Below are 13,659 nucleotides of genomic sequence, written 5' to 3' on the forward strand. Positions count from 1 at the left end.
TGAATGCTTGAATCTGATTGGCTGATGAACGTTCTGGGGTGTGCAATTATTTTCTTTCTTCTCTCTGTCGCTCTTGCTCTCTTTCTAATACCCTCATTAATAACTGCATTAGAATGCTATCAACGGTTCAAGCCTCCATTGCCAGCTTTAAAATACAATTTTGGAACAAGCAAAAGAGCTGTTGGATGGGACGCGGAAGAAATAGTCCTACTTACAATAGCGATTTAAGTACAAAAACCGGACGAATCCCTTTAAGTATATAATGTGATCGATGTCTTGAGGTGTGGTAACCATAGTTTAAGCGGAATAATTGACTCCGGGCCGTTGAATTATTGAAAAATAAGGCATACGTTCATGCTACGCTTCACATCGTGCACCACCTCGGGTGTGCATTATTTTTCTAATAATTCAACGGCACGTCGTCAATTATTCCTTACTTAACTATATGCAAAAGGTACAAACCCCACAATGTGAGTTATCGTCTGCAAAGTAAATCTCTTTTCTTGGACTACAACATAAACACGGATTGTAGGCAACAGTTTACTTCCTGGGATTGGTGATGTAGAAAAGATCGACATTATCATAATTCATAACTCCCGCTTCCGGCTGACGTCACAATCACAACGTACAAATTAGCTGGCCAATCAGGGACTCGATCAGAGCTTTTCAAATTCGTGCATTATATGAACAGAGTGAAAATGTACAATATGTGGAAAATGATTTGTTATTTTAACCATAAACCACGGAAACACTTTATATTATACCAAATACACAAAATAGCATTGTTTTTAGCAACGAAATAGGTGCTCTTTCAATGTAAATGTCACTATAAATTGTACATAATCTATAATGGCAGCACACCGGCTCCACATCAATATGTAAGACTATCATTGGTTTTCGCATGTGCCGTAACTGCATTTCATCACAATGCATCTGACATCTAGTCATGAAACTCACTTGCGTGTAGCAACTCATGCAGTTTAAATTTAAACTAAATAAATCAATCAACCTCTTAATGAAATCTAAATACAAATCGTTTTCCCTCACAAACATATTGTTTTACTTCAAAATAGTTATATTAACTGGAGTCATTTGGATTCCTTTCTCTGATGATGGATGGGCATCCATGATGGGGATATTATTTAATAACCCTAACTCTAATGCTGCGTTCACACCAGCCGCGATAGAGGCGTCAAGCGCTAGTGATTTCAATGTTAAGTCAATGTGAAGATGCGTTGACACGCGTCTGGAGGTCTCACAGTGCGAATGAGGCGTTTAGCGCATCGCATAGAATTCTTGTGTCTAGTATGCATGAATGGTGCGAATTGAGCTTTGCCACTGGAAACGTACAAGTAGAAATTTTTTTACTTTTCCGGAAAAACGCGCCGCGTTAACCAATTAGGCGCTTGCTCTAGTAGTGGCATGATTACAGGAAGCGAGCGGAGTCACAGAAGCCCCTCCGATGATTAGAATTTCAAGTGCGGCTTTCACACGCGAATGAAGCAAGTAAACTCAAAATGTTCAAGCGGCAAACTAGATGCGGTAGACGCCAATTTGACGCCTCAAATGTGGCTGGTGTGAACTCGCAGTAAGGGGCTGTTTACACTTGGTATTAAGATGTGTTTTCGTAGATCGGATCACAAGTGGAGTGACGCATTCCATTTGCACCTGGTATTTAAGTCCATGTCTTTTGTCCACTTTTGACCGCTTCTGTCCTGAATACTTTGAGGGGGTGGTCTGTCGAGACGGTGGGCGAGTCTCTCTGCCATTTAAACGCGAGCTGGAGTAATGACGAGTTTATATGGACACAAACTAACATTATGTCAGGGTCCGCTGCTTGTGTTGTAAGTAAACATGCTGCACAGTGTTTTGTACATGTATATTTAAGCGCTTTCTATGATATTTCAGTGCAATGGATGAAAAAAGATCGAGCAACTTTCACATGCTAGCAAAATGAAACTAATGAAAGATGCGGAAATCAGCCGCATTGTTTTAATCAATAAAGCCTAAAGATAGCGCTGTACACTGCGTGTTCTTGCTAGAAGTCAGAAAAGATGTAAAACATTGTGCTCGCTACCTCAGATTAGATAAATGGGTGGAAATTAGGCGGTCTCTTGTGGCTGTTCGAACGGTGAACGTGATTTCACCAAGTAAGATGTGATCAACACCATTGTTGATCCTGGATCAACATTTTCATTAACCAATCAGATTGCAGGATTAGGATTAGTGTGTATGTTAGATTTAGGTTAAGAATTGGGTTAGGGGCTTTTAAGAAATACCCCTCAAACTATTATTTCACACTAATTTAAGGGTTTAAAAATGGTTAGGGTTTGAGTTAAGGGTAGGTTGGGGTATCTTTGATTAAAACGTTGATCCAGGATCCACAAAAAATGTTGATCCAGGATCACATCTTACTTGGTAAAATCACGGCGACCCTGTTCGAACACATGCGCGTTTGCACCACAAAACCTCTGTGGTTTGAATGTGGTCAAAAGTGGACGAGCTTAAAATGTTTTGAACACCGTTCACACCTGTCTTTAGCGTCATCCACTTGTGATCCGATCGAAAGAAAACAAGTGTACACAGCCCCCAAATTTGTTCAGCTAAAGAAAGGAAGTTATATACAACTAGGATGACATGGAGGTGAATAAATTATTGGCTAATTTTCATTTTTGGGTAAACTGTTCCTTTAACCTTTTGTTAAAAAACGTCAGTAGTCATGTTTCCATCCACATGTTTTTATCCGAATTAAGTGATATCGAATGAAAAATGCGTTATGTAAACAGTAAAATTCGATTGAATTTCATGAATATCGACTCAAAAGAAATACGTTCGATCTCATCGGATTTTATCTTGATCGATATATGGCTTATCCGATAAACGCTGATGGAAACGTTATTTACCGAATAAATAATGATTTGCGATTAACGTTTAGGTCCTTTTATGGTTGCAACCCACACACAAAACAAGAAGAAAAAGTTTTAGGTCATTTCCGCTCTGGTGGCACAAATGGCGTGTGTCAACAAAGTCAGATGTAAGTGGACAAACGACGAGACGAGATTCATTTTAAATTTAATTTAGCAGAGAAAATAACGGCTATAGAGCTGAAGATTTTTGCCCAAACCCGACGGGTTCGGTCGGATTCGGGCTTCATTTCTAACATTTTACACGGGCTCGTGCTCCGCCTTTGCACGGTAAATGAGCGGTCAAGTTCAATATTGACGACGCGGAAGCCATTTACCTCAACAAAAATGCCTAATCTTGGTGAGTAAAGGTTTTTTAATTTATAACTACATATTACTTAGTCTTAAATACATAATTTAGACAGAGGATATAGACTAATGTTGGCATTAATGTAAAGAAAGTGCCGAAGCAAATACCACAGAACCTTTATCCTAATTTCGTTATTCCCAAATAACCATCTTATTCAGAATGTATTATCTTAATTTAATTCGTTAAGAAATAATGGTTTTTATTGGCATGTTGGCCTATAATGTATTGCATATGCCTATTTAGAACGAGATGTTACGATGTTACAGATAACTTATTTTTTTTCTTTGTTTCAACTTCCAAGTGACGTGTAGCCCAGTTAGTCATTAATATATAATGTTAAAACCTGTGTAAATTACTCATTCTTGATAAAAGCTGTTTGCGTGCGCAAATTTGAATAATGTATGGCTGTAAACGGGGTCAGGCTTTTAAAAAGCTGTCAATCTAAATATACTTTCGGGTTCGATTACAGCTCTATTTTAGATAGCAAAAATCTAAGAAATGCCACAATTTATCAGGAACTCGCGAAGGAAATGTCCAACAATGGTTATTATGACAAGAAGTGGGACGTCCTCCGGAGTAAATGAGGCGTTCAAACAGCGATACGTGTTTCAAAAAAGAGAGTTATCTCGCAACGGTGCCGGAGGGAAAATAAAAGCAAATTCGACCTTGATGAGATGGATCCTCGGCCAAAGAACCCTCGTAGCTTTATTGGCTTATTAACAACTCTAAAGATATTTTTTCGTCCTCATTTACGTTAAGAATTGATCCGGACTATCATTTCACGTTAATGCCTCCGTTGTCGTTGGGCATTTACATGCATCTGCATCATCATAGCAATTTGATGTTAACGTAATTTTCTTATTATTATAGCTTGATATGTCTCTATCAGCTCAGCTGGCACATAAGCACTTATAACTTGTGAAATGCCCCAAATTTGTCTAGCAAAACTTTGTTCGCAAATGTTTGCTTGAATATTGTGCGATTCAGTGCGAAAATGAATGGAAACACCTTCAAATGTCTCAAATCAATTCGATATACCAATTTGATCGCAAACCAGCATGTGACGTCATTACGCACAGGTTTTTATTCGCTTTAAAGCCGTTGGATGGAAACACACTTTCACCAGCTTTATTCGCATACGTTTTTTAACCGAACTTCAGATAATTCGATTGACAAGTGAATGGAAACTTAGCTAATGTCGTGTTACATTTGTTTACCGGGTTTACTCTGGGACTCCTTTTTCCTACCACAGTCCGAACATAGGCAACATAGGCACTGCAAGTAACAACAACCAGGAACAAGGAGATCCACAGTACATTCTTTAAAGGCTCTTACGGTATTACATGATTGAATTTTACCATTCTCTGTTTCCACAATAGGCAATGCAGCTTCTGACCTCACCCCTGTTTTTTACTTACAGTATTCTTTCTGTCCACCACATCTTTACGTTTTGATTATATTGCTTTTACAATAATCACATTTTTTCAGTGTTGGGAGATGAACACAAGAGGGGCAGAATAGTGCTTGTGTGCAGATGAACGGGAAAACAGCTTTTAGGGCTTTTTAATTTTTAGTTGTCACAATAAAGTGTCAGTTACAGAAAAACATGTGTTTGTGCATGAGTCAGCATGTTTATGCACGTGCGCATCTGTGTGTATCCGTGTGTGACTTTGGGTAGGGATGAGTCTGCTTCAGTTTGTATACGCGTGTCAGTGTGTTTGTATATGGTGTCTTGTCACCCCAAAGCGTCTGTCAATCTTGCTATATTGCCTTGGTTACTCTCAGAGGTTTAAAGAAGTGCACGGCAACCTTACAGTAGATCTGCCTCCTTCAATGTCGATCTGTGCTTGGCATTATGGGGTATGGGTGGGGTCCCAATGGTTCATTGCAGGACAGAGACCAAAACTGAACTTGCCCGTCGATCATCTTCTCTCTCTCCCTCTCCTTGTCTCTCTATTATGGATAATCTTGCTTTTCTTTTTTCAATATGCCTCAGCACATTAAGTTAGTACACTGTCAAGAGCTTTGCTTTGATATCTCGATGACTTTCATAGCTTCTTTATTTCTCTCTGTAAACTCTGCTTTCTCATTCTGCTGAATGGTGGTTGTTAAATGTTGATATGACATTAGTAAAACATTGTGAGTTTTAGTGTTCTAAAGGGGGCAATGGTGAGGAAATTATATCTGCTGTATATTTTCATCTCTAGTTGGCCATATTGGCCAGGTGCTTCTATATAAAATGTCTGTCGCCAGAAGGACATTTACAGCCCAAGATTAAAGTAATTCCACAGGTACATTACCTTAGACTTGAGCCGTTGCCTTTGATAAACCTTTTATTTTGTTTTATGATTATGATTTTTTTTCACTTTTTACGTGATCCTTACTTTATCATTTTATATCGCAATAACAAGAAATAACACACCAGGTGATTGTAGAAAGCTGCTAGTGTATGAGGTTTTAGTGTAAACATTAAAAATAATGTGTCACAATCTCTATTCGTTTACATTCGCTTCACGTGAGGTGATGTGAAGTGCTCGCTCTGGCATGATATACTGAATACTATCCTGTAGTGTGTGATGCACCATGACTTTCAAATCTCATAATGTGAGCATGTTTAAGATTTAATTGGCACCTATTTCATTGTTATTGTTACTGTCTCTTCCGAAAAAGCACTGATGTTTGTACAAAACTCATCGATTTAAAAAGCACTGTGTCTCTGATTGGCCAGCTAATCTGTACGTTGTGATTGGCCTGAATACTTCTGGCGTAGGGGTGGGCGATATGACCATAATCTTCTATCACGATAGGATTAATTTTATATCATGATAATTATATGTATCATGGTAGCGGTTTTTATATGTTTTAATAAGGTTTTTCTGTTATTAAAATATTTAATACCATAGAAATGTTCATAATTCTCGCAAAAACCTTATACAAACATAAAAGAAGATAAAAACAAACAAAACTCAAGCTCTCTGAAGATAAACAGTCAATGATGAAGGAATTATAATAAATAATTATGTTTACTATGTATATTTTATTTAAGGTAGAAAAGTGATTTGGCCAAGAGCAGTGAGAGATTTCATAAACATGAGTGACAGGCAGGAGCAAAATTAGGTAACTTCCCCTTTAAGACCAAAGTCCGAACCCTACTGTATGTTACACATGCGTTTTCTCTTTTAGCCGTTCACTTTCTCTTAAGCCCTAAATGGTCGTGTTTATGAGGATACTCACAGAGAGAAAGAGCAGCGGTTGCGCGACTTGCGCTCCTCACAGACAGAAAGAGGAGCATTTGCGCGACTTGCGCGCTCCTCACAGACAGAAAGAGCGCACGCATATAGATCTGTTGTTTGTTTCAATGGCTTAAAATAACTTGTTTTAAAACTGCGGTGCTTAAATACGTGTACAAATGTTATGTTTCCGTGACCACGCGCACAGGAGCGTGACGTGGGCGCGTAACCTCGATAGAGATGATAGTCCAAAATCTCTACCGGTTGACAAATTTCTACCGGTTAATCATGTCTACCGGTTTATCGCCCACCCCTATTCTGACCTCAGCCGGAAATGTGACGTCACCATGTTTGAAAGATTCGGGCACATTGCAATGCTAACAGGAGTTAACTTACAGGCTGTTAGTCAGAGTGGGAGGATCTTTGATAATGTCGGTCTTGTCTACAAGAAGTAAACTGTTGCCTACAGTCCAGGTGTTTGTTCTAGTCCTAGAAAAGAGGCAGGGTTTCCCGCAGCACATTTCAGTTCAGGCGGCCCGCCTAAGCTTGGAAACTCTACCGCCTTAACTAGGTCGTCCAAAAAAAAAAATTGCTGCACAAAAGGCTGTCAAGTGCATCTCGGAGAATAGCGCATACGCTCTTCACACCGCGAGCGGGGACGAGCGCCACACGGCAGAATTGAGAAAGACGTGGTCCGGACCGTCACTGTCTGGAGGATAACTAGCCATTTGATAAAACATCTCGGTGAATAGCGCATACGCGCTTCACACCGCGAGCATGCACACGCGCCACACGGCCAAAATGAGATAAACACATGGTCCGTCACTGTCTGGAGGATAGCCAGATGATAAAATACTTGTGAGAACTGTACTGTAAGTCGACGTATGTTTTGGATTTATTTAAGCCTGTTATTGTATTCGTCTATAGTTCTTGCAAATTTAAAGTAAGTTAGCTGGTGATTGTTTGAGCAACCTGCTAGCTAGTTTTTACGTGCCTGTTGATTCAATATAATTGTTAAGCGCTTTTGCTTACTTTATTTATGTGCATTATTTACATGCTACAGTACTGTAGTTACACTCCTTTAAGATAATGTAATTATTAGTGGGAAATAATCAGTTTTTGCCATTTTTGCGCCATATATCATCGTTCACCAGACGTTCTACAACATCTGCTTTAGTTTGTGTTTATTAACCCTTTAGTTTCACTTCATCAAGCAGCTATTCCCATTAAAGGTACCTGTTAAAAACATTTAATTCATTAATAATCTAGAATGTGTTCATTTTCTGTCATAGTTTCTTCAAAATTAAGTTTTTAAATACACATATTTTAATTTTCATAATGACGCATATGCCCCGCCCCTTTGATTGCCACGCCCTGAGCCCTGCCCACAGGTTTACGTTGGAGACGATAACTTGCGTCATTGTTTACTTTGGGGTTTGTACTTTTTGCATATCGTTAACATAAACATGTACTAATACACACCTACACACCAAAGGAAATGCAAAAACATGAATCAGACAATAGGTGCTCTTTAAACGTGACTTACTGGTGTTGAGTAAACCATGTGCTAATTTTCATTTTAGGTAAACTATAATTTTTAAACTATTCCTTTAATCTGCTCTTGACTGATTTTTATTCAGCAAACGCTTTTCTTTAAGGCCGTCGGGTTTCGGGTTCACTTGAGGTCTGCATTGTCATGCCCGCATTTGTCATGACACTGATTAAATCTGCATTTTTTCCATGGAGACGTGTTGCCGTCTGCGATTTGTCAATACTGCTAAAGTCAACATGTCGCTCGAGACCACTGGCCTCCTCGGTCAACACTCCACACTGAAAAATGCCAAACTCTTATCCTCACCACAAAAGGCTTTTAAATGTCACACAGTTGAAGTGTCACACCAAATTCACCCTTTTGGAGCTAACATTCCAGTTTTGGAAAGACTAGAAATCCTGCTGGCCACAGCTGGCAGAATGATGATAGAACAAAAGATGTGAGGTGCAAGGAGATTTCTTAGTTTCTCTTTAATGTGTCTCGCAGAATATGAAAGCTCATTTCAGCTGGGTTTGTATTCCTAGAAGATTCTTCGTTTTTTGGGTCTTGTAGAGAAAATTCCCATTTTTTAAATAAAAACGTTGAGAATCGTTCAGTATTTTTTTGTAAGCAGTGAAATTGCTCACACTGATGTTTTAAATGTATTTTTCTATCTGAATTGCAGTGTTGTTCAACTTGATTCCTGTGGGTCTGAGGATAGTTGCCATCCAGAGCACCAAGACAGGCCTCTACATCGGCATGAACAGCGAGGGCTACCTCTACACATCAGTATGTTTAAAACACAACACAGGTTACAAACCTACAACCAGATCTGCCCTATAACACATGAGGTTAACATTAGAATTTCATTCAAGGAAGCAAATGCTTTCCCTTTGATTATGAGTGGAGTGGTACTAATAAAGTGAAAGTGACATCACATATTTGACAATGTATGGAATGTCTGACCTCTGTATTTAACCCATCCAGTGAGTAGTGAACACACACGCACACACACGGAGCAATAGGCAGCTATCACTGCAGCGCCCGGGGAGCAATGGGGCACACTTCATTAATCCTCCATATTTTTCTACTAGTTAAATTATAAAATTGGTCTTATCAAGGAGGTGCATTGTTGTGTATTGTAGAAATCTCTCTCTCTCTCTCTCTCTCTCTCTCTCTCTCTCTCTCTCTCTCTCTCTCTCTCTCTCTCTCTCTCTCTCACCTTTGATCTCTGCACACGTCTGAAATTCTTGTCCAAAATTTTTGTATGTTAAAAAAGAAATCTGACCCCACATTGTGTCAATCACGTTTACACACTGCCTCCAAAATTGGGTTGTATTTTCTGTGTGGCAAGCATCTTGAGCCGTATTTGACATTTAAAAGCACCATACAAGTGAACGCCAGAATTCAGAATAGCGTCTGACAAGTTGATCCATTCTGTGTCGCAGCTCAAAGTATGACAAACAAAGTGTGGAATACAAAGAGATGGAATTATATAAACCCAGATTGAAAGTGAAAGTGACGTGATGGTAGCCCATACTTAAAATCTACACATGCACCCACGAAGCAGTTGAGCTGCAGCGCCCGAGGAGCAACTGAGGTTAAGGTGCCTCAGGTGCACCTCGTTGCAATCTGCCGGCCATGACAATCGAACTTGCGACCTTTGGGTACCAAAGATTATACAGTTTTGTGCTAAACATAGTGACTAGTGCTAACTTTATGAAGACTTTTTCCGTGATTTATTTTTGCAACAGATTGACAAATATGTGTACAAAGATCTTAAGAAGTTTAAGAGAGGTATAGTATGTACAGTGGCTTCAAAACTGCAAGCAAACTTTTCTTTCTAAACTTTCTAAGACATCATTTGAGCATAGATCTGTGCAGTGCAATATGGTACAGTATTAGTCATCAATGATCTATTCTCCCAAAATAGAAACACTTCATTTTTGTGTAAATTAATTTTGTCAACCTTTGGGAGTACACTAGCATAGTTACTAATAGACATGGACAAGAAGTCACAACAATTCCATTTTGATTGCATTGTGTCTTTAATGAAGCTCACAACTAATAAAAACAACTTAGCTCGAACATGATGTACTAAATGAGGAATATTTTGGGATGAGTAAAAACATTGTGTCTGTTTCTCAATATGCATTCTTCAGCGTTCTTGCGTCCTTCTCGCTCTGTGTCATCATTAACCGCTGAAGTTCAATTCCAATTCTCAAGAACGCAAGTACAGAGGACGCGTGAAAATACCCGGATGTGTTCTTGATATCGAGGATGCATCGAGTGCAGACTTGCGCGCTGAAATCGCTTTACGACGCATAAGTCATTGCGGCAAAACAATGCTGGAGGTCAGGTGACCAATAAGAAGATCGCACACATCTCAATTCTCACAAGTGTGTTCTGTGTTCTCGCGACCTTCTTAGTTAATTCTTTCAAGGTCGCCTGGTAAGACCAATCTCCACAAGAACGCACGTTCGTTTTTTGCGTTATTAGAATTGAATCTCGTTCTCTCTCTTTTATCTTATGAGGAGAGCATCTGTAGAGCATGTGCCCTCCTCATGGGAAGAAAAGTGACCCATTTTTTACAGAGGGAAATGACCATACCTGAAAAAATACAATAAGAGAGGATAAAAGAGAGAGAACCCTTATCCTAGAAAATCTCAATTGTTGACTTCTTGAATTCGGTTTTTGGCTTGTTTTGTAATTAAATTATTATTTTTTATTTATTGTTTGGTGAGGAATGATTGCCTGGCATCACTAACCGTTGAATAATGTGCCATGAACACTGCAAAAAAGTAGGTTCAACTTTAAAAATCAAGTTAATTTTTACAAGGGAGAATTGTAATGGGTCAGACATTATTTTAGAGTTTAATTTAAGTTTTTCTTGCTACTTTAAAATGAATTTCGTTTCATATAATTTGTCTCTTAATTTTAATCGATGTTTTGTTAATCAACGTCATATTAATATTTAATGCTCCTTTAGCCGATTGCGCTTTTTGCTATTTCTGTGTTGCTAGCGGAGGACGTGCACAGACCTCGCACCCTTTTAAAAATTAACGTCATACTAATTTTTATCAATTAATTGCACACTAAACAGCGACAGGTAAGGGAAGATAAGTTATTTAGTGTTTTTCTGAAGAATACAGTCAGTTCGTACAAAAATGTTCAAATGGACTAAGATCATAAATATGAACTGTGAACAATGAACTATTATAACTCCCTTCATTAAAGCAATAAGCATTTCTGTAAGCTAAAGCTATACTTCACCTCTTATTATGTTTGAGAACGCGTGTCCGAGAGAGAGAGAGCGCGCGCATCAAAGAGCGCGCGCGTCAGAGAGAGCTTAAAAGTGATTGATATTGGTGTTGGGTCAGGTCGGGTTTGGGCTGAAAAAAATGCAGGCATTGTCGGGCTGGGGTCGGGTAGGGCTTGAACACTTCGGGCCAGGGCCGGGTTAGGGCTGGAGTTTTTGGCCCGTGCAGGGCTCTAGTTGACATGACAATTTAACCTTTTTTAGTTAAAAAATAAACAAGGATATTGAACTCAGTTTTAGTAAGTGAGGTGTTGGTGGAAGAGATGGGTTTTAGGCGATTCTTAAGAATCAATAGATCTTGTCACAACAGGCAGATTCCACAGATGTGGAACAGAGAAGGTACGTGATTGCGATTTTTTTCCTCCATTTTTGGGATGGTACCACAAGACGGTGCTCGTTGGCAGAGCGGATGGATATGTTTGCAATAAGTTGTTGTCTCTGTGTTGCTTTAACCCTTTTTGAGTGGGGGGTGAAAAGGTGATGTGCACCTTCAAATAATATAAAAAAATAATCTATTTTTAAAGAAGACACTTTCAAGTTGTTATCTGTGAATACTAAATAAAAAATAATAAAAATTGTTCTAGCAGTTAAAATTTATATAAAAAATAGTAATGCAATGAATTATATATTTTATATTTAAAAACATAAAAATGAAAATGTTTTATGCCCAAAATGCCTCAGCTAAAAGTCTCAACTAGTTCTAATCCAAATTTCAAGTTAAAATCCCCAAAAATTGGTTTGTCACTTTTAGTGGCTAAACCAACAAAGGCCACTAGGTGTCAATGGTTAGCTGCATAATCTCATCCACAAATTAATAAATTACTGTCATTTGCATTATTATTAAAGGTTTTGAAATATGAAAACTACATTCCTAGAGATTTCCAATGATAGGTTGTTGATTTTTTAAAAATATATCCATTATTTTGATGGATATTATAAATATATAATAATTTCTACAGGGTCAGTGACATTTAACCAAAATTACTGTCATTATACAATGTCTATAATTAAATGCCCTTGAATTATAAAAACTAGATTTCTAGAGCTGTCCAACAATATATAGTTGGTCAGGATTATAATTAGTGCTGGGCATAGATTAAGATCAATCTCATACATAGTAAAAGTATTTTTTTTGCATAATATATGAATTTGTGCTGTGTGTAATTATTATGTATATATAAACACATGCACGCACGCACGCACGCACGCACGCACGCACGCAAGCACACACACACACACACACACACACACACACACACACACACACACACACACACATTCTGGTTTCCATGTTTTGTGGGGACATTCCATAGGTGTAATGCATTTTGTACTGTACAAACTGTATATTCTATTCCCCTAACCTACCCCATTCCCTAACCCCAACCATCACAGAAACCCTTCTACTACTTCACATTTTCAAAATACATTATTTTGTTTCATTTATAAGCTTGTTTCCTCATGGGGACGTCAAAATGTCCCCACAAGGTCACAAAAACACTGGTATTCCTATCTTTTTGGGGACAATTGGTCCCCACAACGTGATAATTACCAGGTACACACACACACACATTTGTGGTATTACATAACTTTACATTGTCACAAACCCACTTCTGTGCGAGTGTATTGTTGGATCAAATGGCCTGAGCACATAGCCTCTCCATAACTGCCCTAAACGAAGCCTATCAATAATTCATGTTTTCCAGGCTGACAAGCTCAGACATGGAGACTAAATCACTCAAACACACCTAAAGCCTTTCTTCTTCTCTCTCTGTGAGATTTAATTTTCTACTTGGTTGTTCTCAGACACTTTTTTCCTGTATTCCTGTCTCTTATTTCTCTAACATTGTTACATGTCAGTTCTCAATGGTATTTAGCATGTTGCTGTGCACTTTTAATCACAGTGCCTGCTAAAGACAAAATAACTCATCCCCAAATCTCCATCATACTCTTAAATATGGCTGTCCATTTTTAATAATCTTTTAGGGTGAAATTCATAAGTCAGATCCCTAATATAACAAATTCTGCTGAACAAGCCACACGATTTGAGGAATTATGCATGTGTGTAATCACAACAGACCACCCGCTCAGAATAAAATCATCTCACTAACTTTTTAGAAACTACACAGCACATCTTAAACATGCTGAAACTGTAGCATTGCTTTTAATGATATTTCTCATTATTCTGTCTCACGAGTGTGCTTTTGTAGGAACATAGTCTTCTCTCTTCTGATCAAATAGTGATGCTTGAGAGGAATAAGAAAGAACATGGTTGATGAAAAGATAGGAAGAGGAAAGAGTTTGGTAGC

General features: G+C 38.4%; 1 protein-coding gene across 1 annotated transcript in view; it reads left to right on the forward strand.

The window, feature by feature from the left end:
• The window catches only part of fgf11a (fibroblast growth factor 11a), a 107,694-nt gene that overhangs the window by 77,248 nt on the left and 16,787 nt on the right, over window positions 1–13,659 (forward strand). Inside the window, exon 3 of the mRNA XM_055198715.2 lies at window positions 8,720–8,823. Within this exon, the coding sequence (XP_055054690.1) occupies window positions 8,720–8,823 (104 nt within the window). The remainder of the gene's footprint in view (window positions 1–8,719; window positions 8,824–13,659) is intronic.

Source organism: Misgurnus anguillicaudatus, chromosome 21 (genome assembly GCF_027580225.2).
Source record: "Misgurnus anguillicaudatus chromosome 21, ASM2758022v2, whole genome shotgun sequence".
NCBI lineage: Eukaryota > Metazoa > Chordata > Actinopteri > Cypriniformes > Cobitidae > Misgurnus > Misgurnus anguillicaudatus.